The sequence below is a fragment of the Bubalus kerabau genome, chromosome 4 (assembly GCF_029407905.1).
Source record: "Bubalus kerabau isolate K-KA32 ecotype Philippines breed swamp buffalo chromosome 4, PCC_UOA_SB_1v2, whole genome shotgun sequence".
Lineage (NCBI taxonomy): Eukaryota > Metazoa > Chordata > Mammalia > Artiodactyla > Bovidae > Bubalus > Bubalus kerabau.
In genome coordinates, this window is record NC_073627.1 from 158,521,083 (window position 1) to 158,546,503 (window position 25,421).

General features: G+C 41.8%; 1 protein-coding gene across 5 annotated transcripts in view; it reads right to left on the reverse strand.

The window, feature by feature from the left end:
• Nucleotides 1-1,085: 1,085 nt before the first annotated feature.
• Nucleotides 1,086-25,421, reverse strand: part of PGAP4 (post-GPI attachment to proteins GalNAc transferase 4) — a 36,912-nt gene continuing 12,576 nt past the window's right edge. For 2 of the 5 annotated variants that reach the window (XR_008713825.1, XR_008713827.1), the window contains exons 2-5: nt 24,457-24,508; nt 14,351-16,403; nt 9,937-10,102; nt 1,086-9,033 (exon numbers count right to left, since the gene is read on the reverse strand). Coding sequence is in view for 1 of the 5 variants with exons in the window: in XM_055579180.1 (XP_055435155.1) it covers nt 15,116-16,327 (1,212 nt within the window). In the remaining 4 variants the exon portion in view is untranslated. Of the gene's footprint in view, nt 9,034-9,936; nt 10,103-13,816; nt 16,404-24,456; nt 24,509-25,421 lie in introns of those variants that run through there. The other 3 variants (XR_008713826.1, XR_008713828.1, XM_055579180.1) reach the window with 2 other exon arrangements.

Here is a 25,421-nt window from a genome sequence, read left to right on the forward strand (position 1 = left end):
CTCACTTTGAGTTTCTCTGAACTTCCATGCACTGCGGGTCCACTGGAATTCTGGGTTCATGGAGCACTGCCAACATGACATGCAAATGGAGCGCAGGAATGGCAGACACGGATTGTGTATTCCTCTGCTCACTTGCATGTTCCATTGTTGCACTGGACTTTACTTTTAAAACACAGGTTCAAAGATAAAATTAGTAAGACTTACAAGATGGTAACAGCAGCCCATTAAACCAAGCTCTGGGCCCTTCTGAGCATGGGGCTCTGTGGAACTGCACAGATCCAATAGTCAGACCTGGATGGCCTACCTGCTGGATGTTGAGACTGAAACACACTTCTACCCAGTTTAAGCTGTTGCATTTGGGGGTCTCTTTGTTTCACTTTGTACCCTGACTCATGCAAACACTTTTAGTTCTCAAAAATATCCCTTCCTACAATCTGGGGATTATGTGCTATAATGAGTACTCTAAGTCATACTTTTAATATTTTTGAAACTGGAGTGAATCATATTATAAGTGTACTTTTAATATATTTATTTTACTTTTTCCCCCTAAAAAAGCCATTAAAAGCTAGAGATTTAATGTTTTATAATTGAGGACATCTTCAAATCAAAGAGAGAGTATATTCATGTAATTCATTAATAGAACTTTAGATTCATAAAACATTTTAGCATTAAAGATCAGATGATCCAGAAGATTCTAAAGACTTAAAAAAAAATTTTTTTCCCCTTAAACCAGTCATTTTTTGAAATAAGTCTTTAGAAAGACTATATATAGTTGTTGTTCAGTTGCTAATTTGTGTCTGACCCTTTGGAACCCCCTGGACTTCATCACACCATGCTCCCCTGTCCTTCATTCTCTCCTGGAGTTTGCTCAAATCCATGTCCACTGAAACTGTATATAGACAGATAAAAGTGCAGTGGGATGATAGGCAACCCAGAACATCCACCCCTCCTCTCTGCTGACCTACAGTAAAAGGAACCGTTAGAGAGCAGTCTGAAACGTAATGGAAAGACACCAAGCCAATTCTTTCATCTTTGGCTGGTGCAAAGCACTAAGCAAATCTTTTAAAAATAACGACTTTATTGAGATATAATTGGCTTATAATAAACTTCACATTTGTAAAGTATAACAGTTGATGTCTTGACATGTGGTTACACCCATATGTTTTCACACATGAAAACATCACTGCAATCAAGATATTGAACGTATATTTACATTACCTCTGAAAGTTTATTTTTTAAATTTTATAAGCCCCACCCCATCTCCAGGCAAAACTTATTTGCTTCCTGTCACTATAGAGATTAGTTTGCATTTTCTAAAGTTTTACATAAATGGCATCATTCAGTATGTACCAATTTTTTTTTTTTGGCCTAGCTTCTTTCATTCAGCATAATTATTTTCAAATTCATCCATATCCATCCTTTTCATTGCTGAGTAGTATTCCATGTGCTGCTGATGGACATCTGAGTGGTTTCCATTTTTAACCACTGCAAAATAAAGCTCTATAAATATTCATGTATAGGTCTTAAAGTAAATGTATGTTTTCACTTTTCTTGGAATACCTAGGAGTGGAATGGCTAGATCTGATCAAATAGTATGTATATGTAACTTTTCAAGAAACTTCCCACTTGTTCTTCAAAATGACTGTAGCATTTTATATTGCCAACATGAGTGTATGAGAGTCTAGTTGCTCTGTGTCCTCACCAACACTTGATGTAGTCATTAAAAAATTTTTTTAGCTATTCTATTGGGTGTATGACAGTATCTCATTGTAGTTTTAATTTGTATTTATCCAGTGACTAATAATGTTGGGCATCTTTGTTGTGTTTGCCATCTTCTGTGGTGGGAGTATCTGTGTCACTGCTTATAAATCTTTCAATGGTTTCAGTTTTTTTTTCCTTGTAAACTTTACATTCAGTATAAAGTTTCTGCCATAATGAGAATGCTTTGAGGCAGTTTACACTCTTTGTCTATTCTAAAATTTTGTTGATAAAACTGTTAGATAAACAGTACTATTAGTTAGAAACAAAGAAGATCTGTGTTAACAGAGAGCTTTCCAAATAGGCTGATATTTATGGCATCCACAGAGATGATTTACACTTATTCAAGCTGGTAGAAGTGAAAGTGAGTAGGGAAATGATGGCATAGAATTGGGAGACAGTGGGAAAGGCTGAGAAGAATCAGCTAGGCAGGGCAAGATTGGTTTTGCTCCATCCAAAGTCTCTACTCCCACATATGCCCCAAACTATTTATATCATGGTCAACTCTTTGCAGTCCTTCCCCCTGCCTCCCAAATGTTTTTTTTTTTCCCCATCATTATGGATGAACCTTTGTTCCTTTATAGCAAATATGTTATAATGGGAAGCCTAGTTCAGCAGAGGAAACTAGCTACAGGCTATCCTTTGTGGTAAGGCTGCCAAGAATTCTCAACTGTGGGACACTTGATCAGAAACCCATGTGTAAGCAAAAGAAAGTTTATCCATATGCCAGTGTTAACATCTAGCAAGTTTTGTATTTTTAAAAAAGTGACTTCATACAAAAGCACAGTAATAAGCCCAGAGTTTGACCTTGTCTCTCTAGCAAGCAGGTAGGGTGAGAACACTGACCTAGACTACAGTTCTGAAGATAGTTTGTAACGGAGTGTAATGGGTGTGACTAGGGGTAAAGGATTGAACGGCCTGGGCAGAGGCAGAAGTGAAGATAACAATCACGGTGAACAGGAGAGAAGAGCTAGTCATGTAAGAGAGGAAGAGGAGATAGACAACTTTCAGCCAACAGTCCTCCTGTTTCCACCTTGGCCTGTAGGAGAGAGGGCAGTTTTGGTGCTCCCATACTCTCTGTATATCCTTCTGACTAGCTTCTTTCTGAGGGAGGAGGAATTCCACAAATACTCAAAGCACAGGGCAATTACCAAACCACATTTAATAAGAGGATGGAGTTTCTAAGCTGGTGTTCTCTCGTCTGCAATTACAGTCCCCTATTTCAGTACATTGGGCAGGGTCTGCCCATTCTCTCTTCTACACATGGGATCTGCATCAATTGCCCCTGGTCTGTTCCAGACCTTTCCACCAACTCTGAGTGATGGAAATGATGGAAGCTTGTTTAGGATTCTAGGCCTAAACAGCATAACCTGATTTGGCTTGACAAAGATCTCTGTACTGGGAGACAGTTGGGTGCCTATCAGGTCATAAAGGTTATTTTGGGACTTTCCTGGTGGTCCAGTGGTTAAGACTCTGCACTTCCACTGCAGGGGAGTGCAGGCTCAATCCCTGGTCGGGAACTAAGGTCCCACATGCCATGCAGCATGGCCAAAAAATGTTACTTTATTTTCCATTTGGTGATTGTTCTCATGGGCATATTCCTCAATTAGGAATCCCTGAAGAGGTTTGAATGGTAGGGTTTCAGCCCCTAAACTGTAGCTGACATTTCTATAATTAATCCTCAAGAAAGTCCCCACCCAAGTGGGGCCCAAGAAAAGCACGATAGTACCTGAGACAAAAGGACTACAATGAGGGTCAAGGTGACAGGATAAATAAAGTGGAAAGAGACATGTATATATATATAACCAAATCATTTTGCTGTATACCTGAAACTAACACAACATTGTTAATCAACTATACACCAATACAAAATAAAATAAAAAATAATTTAAAAGTAGAGGGGAAAGAAAAGAAAATGGAAACAGGCTCCTTTGAGCTTCATTTGTGGGTAGAGAAGAAATCATCATTCAGCTATCCACTTACCTACCCATCCATCCATCCATCCACTCATCAACACATTTCTGAGTTCTAGGCACCAAGCTGGGACATTACGATATGGCAGCAAACAAGTTGAATACTGTCTGAGGGAGGATTAGGGAAAAAGGTGGGAGAATGTATGTGAATTTGTCATAAAAGAAAAAAAAGTTAGAATGAGAGATCTCACAGCATTGCCCCCACAATCTTGGACTTGTTGAAGCTTCTGTAGAAAGAGAAATTAGAGCTAAACAGTGGAGCTGATACTCATGAGCTAATTTTGGAGACTCTGGGCATAAGAAGTACAGATTTGAGGATCAGGTGACAAAACAGCATAGAACTGGAGAAGGGTCATTGTTTCCATGTTTTCCAAGAATCCAGCACTGACCTGTAAAGCAGATATTCCCAACATTCACCAAAATCTGTTCTCTTCCCTTTTATATATTGATATAGAAGACTTCTCTGCACTTTTTGGACCTCTTGCAGTTGAGTGGCTCAGGCCATATGCAGTCTACAGCAGAGAACACCTGGTGAGTACCATTCAGTCCTTTATCTGGTGAGTGTCTCTGTAAGCCTGCTTGGTTGATCAGAGAGGTTTCCTGCTCCTAATGGAGCAGCTACAGGACTGTGAAGTCCTCAGTCTAAATTGCTAGGTTTCTATAAGCGAAATAGTTCCCCTAAAGGGTGCCCAGATCTTTATTAGATTTTGTGGTATTGAGAAATAAAACCCTTGTCATAGCAAGCCACTGACTGAGACATTGGCTTTTGTCCTTGCTATGCCAGTTTAGCCTCGCCTCGAAAACTGAGAGTTTGCTGAACACTAAGAAATAGTAACCTTAGCACAGGTACTGATGTTCCCAAAATGGTTATCATGAGCAGGGACAAGAGAGATGCCCTTTAGAGTTACTTTGTGGAGCCAGAATAGGAGAGGAAAGACCAGACAGATGATCTGTGATGACTGTGGTTAGCAAACTGCTTTGAGAACACATAGCTGTAAGCTTTCTCCTTGGAGATTCTCAGAAATATTTGAGTGAGATTTTTGAGGGGTAGGGAAGAGTGTGTCAACAAAGGAAAATATGCATTATTTGATATTAAATGACTACATTAGTGTCCCCAGGTGAGACCTGGTGTCTCTAGGTATTAATTGACTGAATTGTGGGATATCTTGTGTTGGAGAGGGTTTGCAATTCCAGTTCTAGCTGGCAGAGCTGACTGCATTCTTCTCTTCGTCCTTCTTCCTTGAAGAGTAAACTCCCAAACATTGTTCACGTCACTAGAAACTTTGGGATCTTCCTAGGATTCATGTTGGACTTACCTCCAAACTTCCAAGGATAATGAACTCTCTTGGTAAGCATAATGTGATTTCAATTTCATTGTTTTCTCTTGAAACTGAGTACAAACAGGAAAATATTTCTAATGCAGATGTATAAAGGTTTGCACACCAAAGAAAGTTTCAGAAATTTATAACATGGTCTGTATTGTGCATTAAAATTCATGAGACCACTTTACAAAATTGTGAATCTTGAAAAAAATTCAAAACTCTTCATGTGCCCTAAATCAATAATTTCAGGACAGTTCAACAACAGATTGAAAGCATAGTTTTCAGTAGTCAATGGCTAATCCCCATATCCAATTTGAGTTTAACTATCTATACTTCTTTGAAAGTAGCAACAACAATCTTATTGTTTCCATGATGTTTCATGCACAGTTGCTCAGGAAGAAAATGCAATCTTATGGGCCTCTAGGAATTGGAGAAGCTTCTCCAAGCCTGTAATGCCTTTAACTAATTAATCCTATAATTAATCCTGTAGCACTATATTTTTGAAAGGTTCCTATGACCTAACCATATGATTATACAGTTAAACAAATCTAATCTAAATAAATCTACATGTTGCTTTGATTTCTAAATACCATATAAAGTGGCACGATCAGGAAGAATACTAAACACTTTGATCACTTCCCCCCAGGGTCACTGTTCACATTTTGTCCATGAGCTATCCATATAGATCTACTTCCTTGCTGTCAAAGATCTCTTCTTGTTTGGATGGTGAGTAGAGCCCTTCAGGTCAGGAAAGACAGGGCCTCACACAAGCCACAAGGGGATAAATTGTGGTTGGGCTTTTCCAATTTATTTCCCTTTGCCTCTGATTGGTCTAGGAATGTGCCTATGGCCCATACTGGCAGATGAAACAAAAGGAGAGGTCAGTTGGGAGACTTCCTGTAATTGTTCTTCCCAGGGGGAAAAAAAAAAAAAACACCCACAGAAATTCACATGAAGAAAGCATTTTACCTCAGCCTTTCCTTTCTGCTTTGAATGTGGACTTGATCTTAGAAGCTGCAATAGACATAAAGTGGCAAAAGGTGGCAGAACAAGAGAGAGGAGAGTCTGGGTCCTTAATGACATCATCGCACTGCTGACTGACTTCTTAGGTGAGAAAATTTAACATCTCTATTGCTTAAGGAAGGCCCTGGGAGACTGGATTCTGTTATTTGCTGCTGAATGCATCCTAATGCTACAACCATCCCAAGCTGAAACTAACCTGCAAAATTCACAACACAATTTCCAGACCTAAGTTAAAGAAAGTGAAAGTGAAGTGGCTCAGCCTGGTTGGCTTTGTGACCCCCATTGACTGTAGCCTGCCTGATTCTTCCACCTATGGGATTTTCCAGGCAAGAATATTGGAGTGGGTTGCCATTTCCTTCTCCAGGGGATCTTCCTGACCCAAGGATCGAAGCTGGGTCTCCCAACAAGCATCCCAAACATCTTTTTCAGAGAAGTAGAGTGATAATAGCATTTTCCAGTTCATTTGAGCTGTCTGATCTTTGGCAAATAAAATCAGAATTTTCATTTGCAAACCAAACTTATTGTCAAGTGACTAGAAATTACTAGTGAATGCTTTCTAACTAGGAATTACATTTGCTGAAAACTCAGGTCGTTCTCTTATTGTTTTATCCTGCTTTGTTTATTCATATGGGGGAATCCTTGGAGGTAAGGATTAGAGTTGCTGAAGAGTTATGAACCATGACTGTGAGTTAACAAATATCCCATTGTTTGTGGAAGAGCACTTTGATCAGCTTGGCCAGATTGACAACTTTGGCCAATATTGTTTCAATGTGAATCGACAGAAATTAATTTTAAAAGGAATGAGTGTCTCCAGGCTTCAGATCTACATGAAACTGATGAGGACAAGCAGAAGAAATGTTTGGCCCTCAGTTAAATATTCTTCATAGTTTAAAGAAGGGTGCTTACTCTCTTGTGGTGGGTGAGGAAGTCACCCACCTCATAGGGCAGAAAGCTCTAGGAGACTGGATCTAACGTGCAGTTAGCTGTGGAGAATATAAGCATTGGAAAGAACAGACTTCGCAAAAGAGACCCAAAGGCTACAAGCCTTGGCAAGTCAATGTTGGTTTTCACCTTGAAAGACTGAGGACAATTGTGACCCTCACAGTCCTCTTTATGTGAGGATCAACAAGCTTTGGTCACCAAGATGAGAGAGTAAAACATTTGGGGTGAGGTTGTAAGGTTTTCTTTCTCTTTTTTTGGCTGCATGACATGGGAATCTTAGTTCCTGACCAGTGATGGAACTCATGCCCACTGCAGTGAAAGTGCAGAGTGCTGGGGAAGTCCCTGGAATGAAAGGTTTCCTTGATTCTTTTTTGAGGTAAGGGCAAGTTGCTGCCAAGAAGGTGTGTCACCTCTGGGCAAGCAAAGTTCTTTCTTTGGAAGTCGATTTTATTCAGTTTCAGAAAAAAGACCTCACATGAATTTGGATTAGAAAATAAGATATCAAGAGGCTTGTTTTCCTAGAAATGCAAGAAAAAGAAATAACCCTTCAAGGATAATTTTCTGAATCTTCCTCTTACATCAAAAGCTACATATCTTATCCCCACAGCACTTTCTCCAAGAGTCAACTCACCCTCCTTAAATTCTTTTTAGCTGGGACAAGCCAATTCCCTTCACCTACACCTCTCATTTTTTTCTGTAAATAAATGTTTATGTAAAACATTTCCTTTGTTAGTTGGAGACTTCTTCAGTGGACCATGTTGTGCTCAGCAAAAGTGGTTGCAGAAGAGCTGAGGAAGTTGGAGTAACTTAGACCCCTGGCATTTGGGGGTGATTTATAGACAGTATCCTATAACCCCACCATCCCAGACTCACCTTACTATACAAGTTTCTCCCTTGGATGCCAAGGTCCTGAAAAGAAGAAAGCTGTCTTACTCACTCATCGTTGGGTCTCTAGCACTAGGCATAGTCCCTATCACCCTGTAGGCACTCAATAAATGCAAATTAATATGTGAGACATGACACTTGGTGTCTTTTAAAAAACAAAATTACTTGTCTTAAAGGGCTTCTGAGATGCCATTCAGAATTTAATGTGTTTACCTTAGTGTGAGGACTAATGTTTAAGTGTGACAATAAGGGGTTTATTTGGCTGAAACAGTTCTTTTCTTCCATTGGCTGGTGTTAACTCGTATCTGGAATCAAAATTGCCTGGAGAAATAGCAATAACCTCAGACATGCAGATGACACCACCCTTATGGAAGAAAGTGAAGAAGAACTAAAGAGCCTCTGGATGAAAGTGAAAAAGAAGAGTGAAAAAGTTGGCTTAAAACTCGACATTCACAAAACTAAGATCATGGCATCCAGTTCCATCACTTCACAGCAAATAGACGGGGAAACAATGGAAACGGTGAGAGACTATTTTTTTGGGCTCCAAAATCACTGCAGATGGTGACTGCAGCCATGAAATTAAAAGACGCTTGTTCCTTGGAAAAAAAGTTATGACCAACCTAGACAGCATATTAAAAAGCAGAGACATTACTTTACCAACAAAGGTCTGTCTAGTCAAAGCTATGGTTTTTCCAGTAGTCAGGTATGGATGTGAGAGTTGGACTGTAAAGAAAGCTGAGTGTAGAAGAATTGATGCTTTTGAACTGTGGTGATGGAGAAGACTCTTGAGAGTCCCTTGGACTGCAAGAAGATCCAACCAGTCCATCCTAAAGGAGACCAGTCCTGAATATTCATTGGAAGGACTGATGCTGAAGCTGAAACTCCAATATTTCGGCCATTCGATGAGAAGAACCAACTCAATGGAAAAGACACTGATGCTGGGAATGATTGAAGGCAAAAGAAGGAGATGACAGAGGATGAGATGGTTGGATGGTATCACTGACGTGATGGACATGAGTTTGAGTAGGCTCTGGGAGTTGATGATGGACAGGGAAGCCTGGCATGCTGCAGTCCATGGGGTTGTAAAGAGTTGGACACGACTGAGTGACTGAATTGAACTGAACAGGCATCTGGAAAAAAAAAAACAAAACATGATTCTAACCTCTTCAAAGCCTTTTCTCTTTCAGATTCAAGACTGTGTTTCTGCAGATTGGGGCATTTATGCTAATAGTTCAGCTAGACTGAAAAAGAAAAAAATCTTGAGTCAACTGAATACTGCTAATATGAGTTAGGCATTTATTAAGTTGGGGATAAACAGCTAAATTTAGATTTACTTATGATTAATTTGTTTGGCATAGCTCCTTATATAATAATACATGAACTACAATTTTGAATGTGAAGATACATACCATTGTTTAGTATCTTTTAAAATATGGTTGCTCTTTCCTTTTCTTGTTCAAAAGAGGGAGAGCATTCCATGTGTACATTACAGGAAGAAGATGTAATCCTACCGCTCCTTTATCACAAACCTCTCTGGAGGGGGAGCTAGACAGAAGCCAAGCTGCTTTTGCTGGTTATGGCTTCTGGTTGTGTATGTATTGCGGCTGGACAGGGGTTTTGGTAAAGGACAAGAATAACCGTCCAAACATGTTGCTAGAAAGAAATCTACACACACTTGTTGACTTCTGTTTCAGGTCTCCCAGTCACAACAATGCCAGGGTTTACATTTTTTTCTAGATAAAAGAAAATAGGGGTTAGACAAAATTCTTTGTCTAACATGTTGCCAGTGCACGAATTTTGCAGAGGACTCAACTTGTTCAGATTTAAACAAAGCTACACTAACAAAACATAAAAAACACCCAAGTTGTGTACCAGAAAAAATGATCCTTAAAGTTTCCTGCTTCTCCCATCCAGCCTCTAGGGAAAGTTTGCCTCTCTATTCTTGGCTTGTGTTAAGTCATATAATGCTTTGCCAAAGCCCACCCCTAAAGTGCAGAGCTACATGGTATGACTTAAACCATCTCGCCACTTACTGAAAGAACTTGAGAAGAGTTCACTGGCACTGGTGGTGATCTTTCCTTCATTCTCTTTCCAGCCTCTTGCCTATAAGTCCTAGAATAGGTTGTAGAGCCACCATGGGTGGTATGCACGTCTAGATGATTCCCATTGGTAATACCAGGAAGATGCAGCAGTTGAAACCTGAAAGAGAAAACCCATCCCTCCCCTAAGAATAACACGTAGGGAGGATCCCCCTCCAAACACACACGACCCCCAACACACACACTGAAACTAAAACTCTAATAACAACAAAGGAAAAAGTAGCTATGTGGTGGTGTAGGAAGTTCCTTTTTGCATTTGCCATTCTCTTTGCCTGGAATGCAAGTAGAAAATTTTTTTAGGAGTCAAAATTGTACATCACAACCAGTCCTCACTACCTGGATCCTCTTTGCTCCTCCCTAATTTTCTTCCCTAGTCCTATTTATCTTCCTTTCAATATTTGTCTTTTCTGTATGCACTTCCACTGTGGATCCCTTTACTCTTTTCCTCCCTTCCTTTCTTCCCTCACTACCCCCATTTCTCTCTCTCATTCATTTCCTACTATGTGTCAGGTATTGTTCTAGGTTCAAGGGACAGAGCAATGAATGAAACCTAGAAGACTCCTGATATTGTAGCACTTATATTCTGTAGCAGGGTGGGGAGGATGGAGGGGGAAAAAAAGACACAATAATAAATTTCAGGTAATAAGAGCTTCAAAGGGAATCAAACTGCATAAAGTGATAGATGACCTGGGGGTTGCGAAGGGAGAAGAATGCTTTAGATGGGATGAAAAGTCTGTTGGGGAGGAGGGGTTAAATTTTAATTGAGATCTGTATACAGGAAAGATTCAGCTAAGAGAAAAGCATTCCAGCTAGAGGGAATGGCAGTGCAAAGTCCCTCTGTGGTAAGAACCAATGTAACAAGTCCAAGGAAGTAAAAGAGAGCAGGTGTGGCTATAGCTTGGAGAAAGAGGATGGAAGTGGCAAGACATGAAGTTTTGCAGGGACAGGTCACATCTGACCTGGAAGGTAATGTAGGGATTTGTATTTTATTCTAAGTGTGATAGGAAGCCAGGTCCTAGCAAAGGGATGAATTATTTATCCAGAACACTATCCATTATTTTGTTCCTTTGTATTCTCCATAGGCTAGCCCTATAAGCATTTCACGACAGTGGGGCGGACATAGAGGATTTATTACATAAAGGAGTCTGGGACACACAACAGGTGACAAATGTGAGACCCTCTGCTTCACTCTACATCCTTGTCTACTTCACCCATCTCTCTGAGCTACCCACTTCTTACATAAGTATGCCATCTGTCCTTCTTTTTGATAAATTAATCATTTGCCTTTGGATTTTCATCTGGTTTTACCCCCAATTTGTTAACATAATACTTAAAAAAAAATCACTCATCTATGTTTCTGCATAGGTCATTAGGGACAAGATCATGAAAATTTGTTAATTTTTTTTATGGTTGCCATGCAGGGAAGGAATAATTATTCCTAATAAATAATAAGGAATAATTATTCCTAATAAATAATTAGGAATAATTATCATCCCTAATTATTTTGGGATGATCATGTACACACTGCTATATTTAGAATGGATAACCAACAAGGACCTACTGTATAGCACAGGGAATTCTGCTCAATGTCATGGGCTAGCCTGGATGGGAGGGGAATTTGGGAGAGAATGGATACATGCATATGTATGCCTGAATACCTTCCTTATTCATCACAACATTTTTAATCGGCTATAACCTAATACAGATTCAAAAGGTTTTTTAGGAAAAAAAGGAAAATCTGTTAAATTTTAAAGCAGAACTCCCCATTCATTGCCGATGACTCACAACAATGCTGTAATCTGACTACTGGAAGCCATAGTGCATCTCCATTGCAGTTATATTAAGTACTTTAAAATCACATCTCCAATCATCTTTGACATAGTCCCAAAGGTATTTCAAACAAAATCCAACCTAAAAAAAAATTGTCAGCTAATGAACATTTCTCAGCAAATTCATGTGGTTGGGATAAAAATATCCAAATGGTTCGTGTGACTTCAAAATTACCCAGTTTTGTATTGTCTCACTGTGATTCAAAATGTATCATAGTATATATAAAAATACCACAGTAATCAAATCCAATTAGAATGTCTCTTTACACAAATTAAGTTACCAATTAAATAAATTCCCTCAAATGAGGACTGTATCCAAGGTAAATTAAATTAATCCTATCATTATATTCATCCTACTTGTATTCTCTAGTTGCACTGTAGTATTCTCACCACTTTTTAAAAATTATGTCAGTAGAAAAACACACACACACAATTCAAATGTTTCCATTTAAGAAATATAAGAAAATCAGTTATGAATTTTTAAGCAAACAGCCCATACTTTTGAATGGCTACCTTTGGACTCCACAATAGTGTGAGCATGTGGGTGGTTTTGATCCTATTCACCATATCAGAAAAATCCAGCTATAGAAATGAGAGAAAACCAAGGCTTCTTAGGATGCCTCAGTCAAACGGTTCATTTATTTGAACTGATAAGTCTATGCAAATACACTCAGTCACAATAGGGAGCTTCTTAGACCTGACAATAATTTAAATTCTGAAAAGTATACAGGACTATTTAGAGACCTTCACCCTTCTGGTAGATTATGTCCCTTGATACTGGAAGGGGACTTGAGTTTCTCCCTAGCCCCCTGCTTAGGATTAAACGAGAGACCTCAGCTTTGGTGTAAAGCTGCCACCAGTCCTAATCCAAGATAACGTACACAATTTGGACTCTAGGAATGAGAGACAAAAGGAAGGGTGATCTAGAAAGTGGCAGTAGGGATAAAAGTGGGTAGGATTGTTGCTTCTGCAGAAAATGTCCAAGGATGGCAGATTCTAGTTAAGATCAATGTGGGAAGATGTCTTGGTGTGTAGGTAGAAAAATAAGACAAGACAAAGATGACCTCAGCCATTGAGAAGGAAGGAGTCACAGGAAGGGATGTCTGTGTGCAGTAGACAATGGAATTAGAGCAGAAATGAAAAGCAGCAAAGATTCTGATCTAGGGATTAGCTAGCTTAAATGTTCTGTCATTGGACACAAACTTTCCACAAGGAGATCTAATCTTAATGCAACAAACTCAAATTAGTTCTAGGTTGCGGGTGGTTCTGTTTTCAGACATGGGGCTGAACCTGTTACTGGGGTTGGGGTTGGGGGTGAAAGGGTGGAATCTGAGCATCTCAGTAAGTCACCTAGCAGCTCTGGTCACTTTGGACATTCCTGGGAGATACATAACAGCTCACTATAACAACACAACACACACGGACACCTGTTTGTTCCCCAAGACCAACACCACAGTGAGTTTTTACCATCTTAGCTTACAAAGACATTATTTCGTCCAGGTTACAGATTTCACAAAAGAGAATTTGACTACATAGATATTTATAAAATGATTGTGGTTGAGAGAAAAGTACAGGGGCTTGAAGTCAGAAAAGCTACTACATTCCAGTCCTCTCTGCTGCTGTTCAGCTGTGTGAACCTGAAGAAGTTATTTAACATCTCTGGGCCTCTTTGTTCATCTGTAAAGTATGGTGATGAAGCCCTGTTACTCCCTCGATGTTCTCAAGCAGATTCCAAGACAGGAGCTCACTGTGAAAACTTAAAGCAAACAGAAGACATGGCACTGAAACAAAGCAGAGAGCTGCTTGAACTCTAATATAATCATCCACCGCCATAAGGACTCTTTGGCCACTGGTTTGATAAGTACTGTCAAACGACATTAATTTGTAACTTTTGAGAAAAGTAATTTTCAGATGCTAGTCTTGGAATAGGCTCAACCGGAGTCTTAGATCATTTCCAGTTTGAATGAACAAGTCTTATTTTGGGCTTGGTTGGAGGTGGGGCTAGATGAAACTGAGCTGTATATCCTTCTGAAGTAACAAGGAAAAGTCAACCTTTATTCTAGTAGTGTTTGGTCAGGAACAGCTGCTCCATAGGTGTCAGCCCTATACCCCATTTCATACTTTAAATAATATCACTAATACCTTTATCCAAAATACACTTGAGTTTTATATGCTTAATATAGGAGAGAAAAGAGCTAATATTCATCAAATGCCCTTTATGAGATAAGCACTTGCTAGTGTTTTACACATATTCTGTCATTTAATCTCCAAGGCAACTTAAAAGGGAAGATATCACTGTCCCCATTTTACAGGTGAGAAAACTGAGGCTCAGAGTGCTTATAACTTGCCCAAGTTCACACCACTAGGACACGACAGAGATTTGATATAAAAATTCAGGTCTTCTGACTTCAGTCCCTACTTTTTCTTCTGTAACATCATGCTATAGAAGAAAAAGAATGAGGGTGAATGATTAGCCAGCAAAGTTGGGGGAAAGGATATGCCATTAGTAAAGAGCTCACCCATTCTACATCATTCTGCAAAGTCCAACTTTCAAAGAATCAGAATACGATAGAAATCTTCAATATTAAATTGAAAACTAAACATAAGCAATCTGACTTGATGATCCAGAAAGTGCTTTCAGATCTTGCTGTGCCTTAAAGTTTTCACAGTCAAAATTGATTATCAGTGCACTACAGATGTGTGGAAAAGAAAATGCCAGGTAACAGTAGCCAGCTCACCCGCCTCCAAGATGGCAGGCACTATGCAGCTTTTATTATGTCATAGCAAGGAAACAAATAGAATCTATGGTCCTGCGTCTTGGGATATATATCCTAAATATATATCCATTCTTATTCCCAGTGAGAAAGAAGTCACTATAAGAGAATCTCACCTTTCATCATTCATATTCTACCTTTAAAATCCTAAACCAGTTGAACCACTGTGCACAATAATTTTGGCAGTCACAAACTCTGTCACGAAGCAGAATGAGAAACAGGAGAATATAAGTGGTATTTAAATGTCCATCATTCAGTGGGTCAGACTGCATGAGGCAATGTGGCTGTGTGGAGGGCGAGAGGTCTGGGCCCACAGTGAACAGCCTGCCTTTGCCTGAGAGTTACTAAAGCCAACGTTCTTGACTTATGTTTAATCCCAGCCATCCCAGTGCCTATATCCCTGGCAACCTTAAAACAATGAATTATCTGCAAGCAACCAGATCCAAATAAAGAGCTCAACAGTTGAATCTCCAAGAAGTGGCCAGTTTCAGAAAGGCCTTTCTTGGCACGCTAGAGCAGACTGGGGTGAAAGTTGTACCGAAGGCTGGAGAAGAGTCCGATGTGTTTCACGAGATTGGGCTCGACCACGTAGGCCCGTTCCCCCTTGGCCCTCAACAGTGAGTACAGCGCCATGTCCTTGCCGAAGCCCTTGTGGCAGTAAACCTGGGACAGGTAGGTGAGGGTCCGGCGGGCCGCAGGGGCAGGGAAGAGCATGGCAGGGGTACAACACTGTGAAGCGGGGACAACGCTGTACAGGGAAGGACTCAGCCGCCGCAGCTCCAGGAAGTAGTGGCGGCCCACCAGCTCCACCAGACCCATGCTGTACAGGGAGAAGAAGAGCATGACGGGCCAGCTAAAGCCCGGGCGGCTGGCAAACCGCATGTATATCCAGGTTAGTAAGGGCCCCAGCAACATGCCGACACCGACCCACTCCAGGATACGCATGGGCTCCGGGTTGATGTAGTGCTGGAGCCTCTCGGGGTGATAGAGCTTCAGATAGAGGGCATCTTGGAGGTGGGGCTCAGAGAAGCGAGCCCGCAGAAGGTGCTCCAGGACTGGAAAGATCTGCTCCTCTGGGACGGCATCATCTTCCACCATCAGGACGTAGTCTGGGTTGTAGGTCTGCAGGGAGGATTCCAGACAATAGACGTAGTCCTGCTTCTCTTTCTCAAACGAGTTGGTGGAAGGGTCATCGCCATAGTCATCCTCGGTGCCCTCATAGCGGTTAGCCACAGGGACGTACTTGGACAGCAGCTTGGCATCAAAATGGCTCACGCTCCGCTCCACATTGCACAGGAAGAGTTGGTGCCCCTCGCATTGGGGGCCACACTGTTGAAGGAGCCGGTGGAACTGGGACACCACCTGCAGGACGTAGTGGAAGCCAGGCTGCCTGTCCACAGTGATGATGGTGATGACCAGCCAGGGCCGCGGCGTGGCCTGCCAGATGATGGGCACCGAGCCGTTGGCAGAGGGCAGCTCCTCAAAGTAGTGCAGGGCAGCTTCACCTTCTTTCAAGCTCTGCTGCAGGAACTCTTGGCTCATTTGGTTCAGATGCCAGTGGCGCAGGTAGAAGTAAGAGTGCAGAAGCCGGTGACAGGCCAGCGGGGCCAGCAGACCAAAGGTCACCACTGTTAAGATGAAGAGCTGGACAGCGGTGCTGCCCCAAGAGAGCCGCCTCAGCCTCCGGAGGAGCATGGCAGCTGGAGAGGTTGAAGTGCTCATGAGGTCAACTCTGGTCAGGTCTGGTCCCGAGAACAAACCATCCTGGACCGTAGGCCAAAATCAGTGCAAGTCAAACCTAAAGAGGGAAGAAGTAAAGAATGGTACAGGGCTTAAAAAAACTCCAGGGATGGAACTCAGCACATATCAAACCAGAAATTCTTATTCTAGTCTGTGTTGCTGCTAGAGACTCAAGTGTTTTCTCTAGTACTCTCTTCTTAGGTTGTATCTGTTAGTGATCTCTGGGGTTCTTTGATCATTTCTATGAGTAATGAAATCTTGGTGCATTCAACCAAATATCCACACCTACAGACACTTAGTTAAGATTTATAGTGTGCCAGAAAAATCACCAGAGAGGCTAGTAAAATCGTTATTTCAATTCAACAGCTACACAGACACAGGTTCTTCCAACGGACACAAAAATAGCAAGGCTTAACCCAAGGGGTCATTTAGAGTAAGTTCCAAGGTAAATACACTGCAAGTACTTGTTGACTGACTGTACATAGTAATTTCTAAAAGCTCTGTCTTCTTTTGTATGTCCCAAACAAGAAAGGGACTATTTAGGATTCCCTGAAATGTCTTTATCAACATTTTCCATCCCTTTTTCTCTAACTTTATGTAACTAAACTCAGAATTTCATATTAACTTAATCCTGATTGGTCTTCCATTTTATATTTTATAAAACTACCATAGGAACCAGTCAGAGACAAGATCTCCCTACATATGCAAGTGAACTCTAGAGCCCCAGAGTTTGAAAAGGGAGGAAATATCTGAAAGAAGATATATGGGCAGCTTTTTGTGAGGTAGGCAAAGGGGAGGCAGAGAGGAAGATGAAAAAGTTGGTCTAGCCTGGTCCAGAAAGGAATGTAACATGAGGTCTTCTCTCAGAGTTCAGGCCTGAGGTCAGGCATGCGCTGGAGTGAAAACAGCTCAGCCACTCACTTGGTAAAAGGTCACTGCATCTCTCCACATCTCTCTACCTCTAAAGTGGAGGTAATAATAATACCCATCTCATAGGGTTACTGTGAAGATTAAGTGTGTTACAGAGCAAAATAATACAGAGTAAAAATGCCATTAAAATATACCCATATGGGGATTTCCCTGGTGGTCCAGAGGTTAAGACTTGTGCTTCCACTGCAGGGGGAACACGTTCAATCTGTGGTTGGGGAACTAAGACCCTACATGCTGTGCAGCACAGCCTGTATAAGTGTACATATATACACATATGTGTGTGCTTAGTCACTTCAGTTGCGTCTGACTTTTTGTGACTCTGGACTGTAGCTTGTCAGCTTCCTCTGTCCATGGGATTCTCCAAGAAAGAATACTGGAGTCAGTTGCCGCGCCCTCCTCCAGGGGATCTTCCCAACCCTTCCCAACTCCTGCATTGCAGATGGCTTCATCACTGCTGAGCCACTGGGAAAGCCTATATATATATATATATATATATAGCCTATATATATATATACACACACACACACACACACACATACATACACAGACTGTACATACAAACTTAGTAATAGGAGTGAGAAGGTCTAAAATCTGAGGGAAAATAGACTTGCACAAAAAACAGAACTAAAAGGACAAAGCCAGTATAACACCAGTAAGGTCAGTGTAAAACTAAATGGTGTCTATAAAACAAAGGCAAATCTCTTACCTGAGAAGTATAATAAAGTTTGCACATATTGGGAAGAAAGTGGCCTAGCTTATGAGTTATCTTAAAGAAGAACTGCCCAGGTAGCATGTGAGGTTGCTGTGCTGCAATCTCTAGTGCTCTCACAGAAAGATCACATTTCCTAGCCCACCATCTTCAGGTGGGGTCATGTGACTCAGGCTTGCCAGTAAATGTGAGCAACGTGACAGCTATGACTTCCAGATCAAGGTAACTGACAGCGGTTGTGCCTTCTTGGCTTTCTCTTTCTCCACCTGCTAGCTGGACAGCCTTGGTGGATCTAGAGGAGGGAGGGGCCACTAGCTGGTGTGAGCCTGGGTCCTTGAATGACTGCATAGAACTGAGGTCTCTCCTACTGCTCACCTCCCAGCACCCATCCAACCGAGAGTGGGATGTGTTGTCAATCATACACAAACTGTTGTATATAGCCACTAATGAGTTTTTGACTTATTACAGTGGTTAGCCTACCCTGCCCATATTGTGTGTGTGTGTGTGTGCATGCATGCACACACACACACTCATTCACTCAGTCATGACCGAGCCTGCGAGCCTAAGGACTGTAGCCCACCAGGCTCCTCTGCTCATGGAATTCTCCACACAAGAATTGAAATGGGTTGCCATTTCCTCCTCCAGGGGATCTTCCCAATTCAGGGATCAAACCTGCATCTCCTGCATTGGCAGGTGGATTCTTTACCTCTGAGCCACCTGGGAAGCCCACCCTGCCCATTAGAGTTGTGTAAAATACCAAACCTCTCTCTATGGTATGATGACAGTAATTCAAGGAAGTAGAAAGACAAGTCTCATTTCAGCAACAGAAGCAGATTATATTGTGGGACCTCAGAGGTGAGACAGACTATCCCAGTACTAGTAAGAGACCTGGATAGGGATCTCCAGTTCCCTATTAAAGAGGGAAATAAGCAGGGAGAGGTTTGAGTAGTATGCAGTCCTTGCTGGGATGTGGACTTCCAAAGTACTGCAGATTGGTTGCATCTCCCTGGGATCTGTTCAGTCACACGGTTGCACATTCCCATGACCTCAACCAGTTCCACATCACTACCAGCGGAAGCCAAGGACCGAAGCCTTACTTGGTCTTGGGACTGGAGTCATTCATGTGGTTTCCTGTTCATACTGTTCTACCTTGCTAAGGGAGCTGCAACCACTTAAAGGAACAAAATGCAGTCAACGAGATAAGACATGCAGCTCAGAAAATGCCAGGCACATGTTAAGTGCTAAGACAACAGTGCAATTACGATGACAATGCAGAACTCCGGGTTTGGTGTAAAACTGCCATCCAAGCTCCTTCAATACCCTCTTCCAGTGAGTTTTTGGTAAAACAAGAAAGTGACACTCTTTAGTCCAAATAAGTCCTGGGGTAGACTATTCAAGGAGTACATGTGCACACACACACAGACGATTATTATTTAAGAATATAAATCTGATCACGTCATGCTCCTGCTTAAAACTGTTCTTATATTTCTACTGCTCTTTTAATAAGATCTAAACATCTTATTGTGATTCAAAAGGCCCTTTATGATCTGGACCCCGCCCTCCCTTGATATCTTGTTCTACTGCCCTCTTTGTATGTTCTAGACTAATAAAGGCTAGATAGTAAGTATTTTAGACTTTGTTGATCACACACAGTTGCATATTCCACTTATATTATTTCTTTTTTTAACTCTTTGAAAAAATGTAAAAACTATTTTTAGCACTCGGGTCACATTAAAACAGGCTGTAGACCAAATCTGGCCTGCAACTGATAGTTTACCAACTCTATGCTCTAGACTATGACTGTCCAACAGAAATATACTTTAAGCCACACATGTAGTTAAAATTTTTCTAGCAGCCACAATAAAAAAGTAAAAATAAACAGATGAAATTCATTTTAATAATGTATTTTAACACAACATATCAAAATTATGATTTCAACATGAAACCAATATAAAAAATTACAAATGAGGCATTCTATATTCTTTTTTCCATACTAAGTCTTTGAAATTCAGTGTGCATTTTATTTTCACAGCATATCTCAATTCAACATGAGCCACATTTAAGTGCTTAGGTTCCAAATAGGAAAAGGAGTACGTCAAGGCTGTATATTGTCACCCTGTTTCTTTAACTTATATGCAGAGTACATCATGAGAAACGCTGGGCTGGAAGAAGCACAAGCTGGAATCAAGATTGCAGGGAGAAATATCAATAACCTCACATATGCAGATGACATCACCCTTATGCCAGAAAGTGAAGAGAAACTAAAAAGCCTCTTGATGAAAGTGAAAGAGGAGAGTGAAAAAATTGGCTTAAAGCTCAACATTCAGAAAACGAAGATCATGGCATCTGGTCGCATCACTTCATGGGAAATAGATGGGGAAACAGTGTCAGACTTAATTTTTTGGGGCTCCAAAATCACTGCAGATGGTGACTGCAGCCATGAAATTAAAAGACGCTTACTCCTTGGAAGGAAAGTTATGACCAACATAGATAGCATAATGAAAAGCAGAGACATTACTTTGCCATCAAAGGTCCGTCTAGTCAAGGCTATGGTTTTTCCAGTGGTCATGTATGGATGTGAAGAAAGCTGAGCATTGAAGAATTGATGCTTTTGAACTGTGGTGTTGGAGAAGACTCTTGAGAGTCCCTTGGACTGCAAGGAGATCCAACCAGTCCATTCTAAAGGAGATCAGTCCTGGGTGTTCACTGGAAGGACTGATGCTAAAACTGAAACTCCAATACTTTGGCCACCTCATGTGAAGAGTTGACTCATTGGAAAAGACTCTGATGCTGGGAGGGATTGGGGGCAGGAGGAAAAGGGGACAACAGAGGATGAGACGGCTGGATGGCATCTCTGACTCGATGGACATGAGTTTGATTGAACTCTGGGAGTTGGTGATGGACAGGGAGGCCTGGCATGCTGCGGTTCATGGGGTCACAAAGAGTCAGACACGACTGAGCAACTGAACTGAACTGGATAGCCACATATAGCAAGTGAGGAAGGCACCTCTAGATATGCTGATCTTCTTTCAGAGCATCAACTGTGCTAAGCTGTTACCCATCTCCTGGCCTTTGCTCACTCAACTCCCTTACCCAAGAACATTCTAATCCCCATACCTTTCCTTGTGTCTTCATATAGATAGCTTTTTCTCATTCTGTAACACAGTCTCCTAGAGGAGCCGTTCCTGGTCTTCATAAACATAGGACTTACTACATAGGTACTCATGTGTTTTGCATTAACAAAATGGGAGTTGTGAATTGGCACAACCTCTGTAGAATTAATTTAGAACTATCTAACAAGACACACTGGGGCCTTCTAGGTGGCACTAGTGGTAAAGAACCTGCCTGCCAATGCAGGAGACATAAGGGACGTGGGTTAGATCCCTGGGTCGGGAAGATCCCCTGGAGGAGGGCATGGCAACCCATGCCAGTATTCTTGCCTGGAGAATCCCATGGACAGAGGAGCCTGGCAGACTATGGTCCATAGGGTCGTAAAGAGTCAGACATGACTGAAGCAACTTCACATGCACGCATGCAACAAGACACCTCAGCAATTCAATTTCTAGCATTCTTTCCTAGATATATATCCTCATGTGTGAAGAATGACTTGTAGCACCAAGTAGAAGAGCAGAATATTGCCAAGTGCCCATCAACTGAGTGAGTTAAATAAACTATGGTACCTCCAAAGAATGGGATACAGCTACCCATTAAAAGAAGCAAACTCAGGGAGAGACAAAAATGACAACATTTAATGCTCTTGATCTTTCCTCTTCCCATGGACATATTGAATGTACAGCTGCACAAGGAAAATTCCTTCTAAGAGAAATCCAGAACCTAGCTGAGTGACTCCTACACATCAGGCAAATAAGAAAATACCCACATCAAAACAAGCTCTTACCATAAATTCCAACCTGGCACAGTGCCAGTCAACTGGGACTAACACACCCACAACAACCAGCTGGTCCCTGAGTGAAAGATTTGGACCACATACACAGAGCTCCAATTTTCAAGGCTCCCACCTGATGGACAGGCTCCAAAAACCTAGCTCTAAAGACCAATAGGGCACACATCCATTAGACCAACAGGAACAGCAAAGAAAGCAGCAGTTCTTAATGGGTATGTGAGTACTCTCCATTGCTGAACCTCCAGGGCTCAGTGGTGAGAGAAAAGGCCAAAAAATGCTCATCTCCCACTCTTTCCTGGGTAAGGAACTGAACACTTTACAAGCTACTCCCTGAGTGTGTGGGGTGTTGCAAAGAGCCAGGACATCAGAAAAGAGATTGTTACAAACTTAAGTTTCCTTCATGGATCACAACCTTGTCAGGGTGAAGGGGCTTGCATAACTCAATGAAGCTATGAGCCATGCCATGTAGGGCCACCCAAGACAGACAGGTCATAGTGAAGAGTTCTGACAAAACATGGTCCAAGGAAGGAGGAAATAACAGCCCACTTCATTATTCTTGGGGCTTTTCTGATGGCTCAGATGGTAAAGAATATGCCTGCAATGCTGGAGACCTAGGTTTGATCCCTGAATCAAGAAGATCCCCTGGCGAGGAAATGACAGCCCACTCCAATATTCTTGCCTGGAGAATTCCATTGACAGAGGAGGAGGCTAGTGGGCTACAGTCCATGGGGTTGCATAGAGTTCAACACAACTGAGTGACTTTCACTTTCCAGTATTCTTACCTGGAGAACCCCAAGGACTGTATGAAATGGTAAACAGATATGACACCAGAAGATAATCCCCCCAGGTGGGAAGGTGTCCCATATGCTACTGGGGAAGTGCAGAGGGCAGTTACTAAGAGCTCCAGAATGAAGTGACTGGGCCAAAGTGGAAATGACACTCAGTTGTGGATATGTCTGGTGGATAAAGTAAAGTCCAATGCTGTAAAGAATAATATTGCAAGGAACCTGGAATGTTAGGTCCATGAATCAAGGTAAATTGGAAGTGGTCAAACAGGAGATGGCAAGAATGAACATTGACATCTTAGGAATCAGGGTACAAAATGAAGGGGAATGGGCAAAATTAATTCAGATGACTATTGTATCTACTAATGTGGGTAAGAATCCTTAGAAGAAATGGAGTAGACTTCATAGCCATCAAGAGAGTCCAAAGTGCAATATTTGGGTGCAATCTCAAAAGCAACAAAATGATCTTGGGTTGTTTCCAAGGCAAACCATTCAATATCACAGTAATCCAAGTCTATGACCCAACCATTGATGCTGAAAAAGCTGAAGTTGACCAGTTCTATGAAGACCTATAAGACCTAGCTGCTGCTGCTGCTAAGTTGCTTCAGTTGTGTCCGATTCTTTGAGACCCCATAGATGGCAGCCCACCAGGCTCCTCTGTCCCTGGGATTCTCCAGGCAAGAATACTGGAGTGGGTTGCCATTTCCTTCTCCAATGCATACATGCATGCTAAGTCGCTTCAGTCGTGTCCAACTCTATGCGACCCTATGGACAGCAGCCCACCAGGCTCCTCTGTCCATAGGATTCTCTAGGCAAGAATACTGGAGTGGGTTGCTATTTCCTTCTCCATATAAGACCTAGATCTAATACCAAAAAAAGATGTCCTTTCAATCATAGAGGATTGGAATGCAGAAGTAGGAAGTCAAGAGATACCTGGAATAACAGGCAAGTTTGACTTTGGAGTACAAAATGAAGCAGGGCAAAGCTAACAGTTTTGTCAAGAGAACATGTTGGTCATAGTAAACACCCTTTTCTGACAACACAAGAGACAGCTCTACACATGAACATCATCAGATGGTCAATACCAAAAGAAATCAGATTAATCATGCTCTTTGCAGCCAAATATGGAGAAACTCTATGCAGTAAAAACAAGACCGGAGCTGACTGTGGCTTAGATCATGAGTTCCTTATTGCAAAGTTCACACTTAAACTGAATAAAGTAGGGAAAACCACTAAGCCATTCAGGTATGACCTAAATAAAATCTCTTATGATTATGCAGTAGACATTTCAAATAGATTCAAGGGATTAGATCTGACAGACAGAGTGCCTGAAGAACTATGGATGGAGGCACACAACGTTGCACAGGAGGCAGTGACCAAAACCATCCCAAAGAAAAAGAAATGCAAGAAGGCAAAGCGGTTGTCTGAGAAAGCTTTATAAATAGCTGAGGAAAGAGGAGAACAGGAAGGCAAGGGAGAAAGGGGAAGATATAGCCAACTGAATGCAGAGTTCCAGAGAATAGTAAGGAGAGATAAGATGGACTTCTGAAAGGAACAATGCAAACAAACGGAGGAAAGCAATAGAATGGGACAGACTAGAGATCTCTGCAAGAAAACTGGAGATATCAAGGGAACATTTCATGCAAGGATAGGCACGATAAAGGACAGAAATGGTAAGGATCTAACAGAAGCAGAAGAGATTAAGAAGAGGTGGCAAGAATACACAGAACTATACAAGAAAGGTCTTCATGACCTGGATAACCAAGATGGTGTGGTCACTCACCTAGAGCTGGACATCCTGAAGTGTGAAGTCAAGTGGGTCTTTGGAAGCAATACTACAAAACAACAACAACAACAACAAAACAACAGTGTAAGTGATGGAATTCCAGCTAAGCTATTTCAAATCCTAAAAGATGATGCTGTTAAAGTGTTGTAGTCAATATGTCAGCAAATTTGGAAAACTCAGCAGTGGTCACAGGACTGGAAAATGTCAGTTTTTGTTCCAATCCCAAAGAAGGGCAATGCCAAAGATGTTGAAACTACCATACAACTGTACTCATTTCACATGCTAGCAAGGTTATACTCAAAATCCTTCAAGCTAGGATTCAGCAGTAAATGAACCAAGAACTTCTAGATGTACAAGCTGTACAAGAGGAACCAGAGATCAAACTGTCAATATTTACTGGATCATGGAGAAGGCAAAAGAGTTCCAGAAAAATTCCGACTTCTGCTTCATTGACTACAGTAAAGCCTTTGTATAGATCACAAACAAACAGTGGAAAATTCTTAAAAGAGATGGGAGTGCCAGACCACCTTACCTATCTCCTGACAAACCTGTATGTGGGTCAAGAAACAACAGTTAGAACCAGACATGGAGCTACTGACTGGTTCCAAATTGAAAAAGGAGTACATCAAGGCTGTATATTGTCACCCTGCTTATTTAACTTCTAGGTTCCCGAAGGGCGGCAGCCAAGAGGAGTTACCCCACGGTAGAGGTCAGGGGCAGCGGCTGAGAGTGCCAGGCTGTGACGGCGCAAGAACGGCCGAGAAGAGCTACCCAAGTCTGAGGTCAGGGGCAGCAGCCGGGAGGACCTACCCCGCGTCTGAGGTCAGGGCAGTGGCCGAGAGGAGCTACCCCATGCCCCAATGCCCGAGGCCAGGGGCAGCGGCTGGGAGAACCAACTCCACATCCAAGGATAGGTGGCTGCTCGGGCGCAGGAGGGCCTAGAGGAGCTATCCCACGTTGAA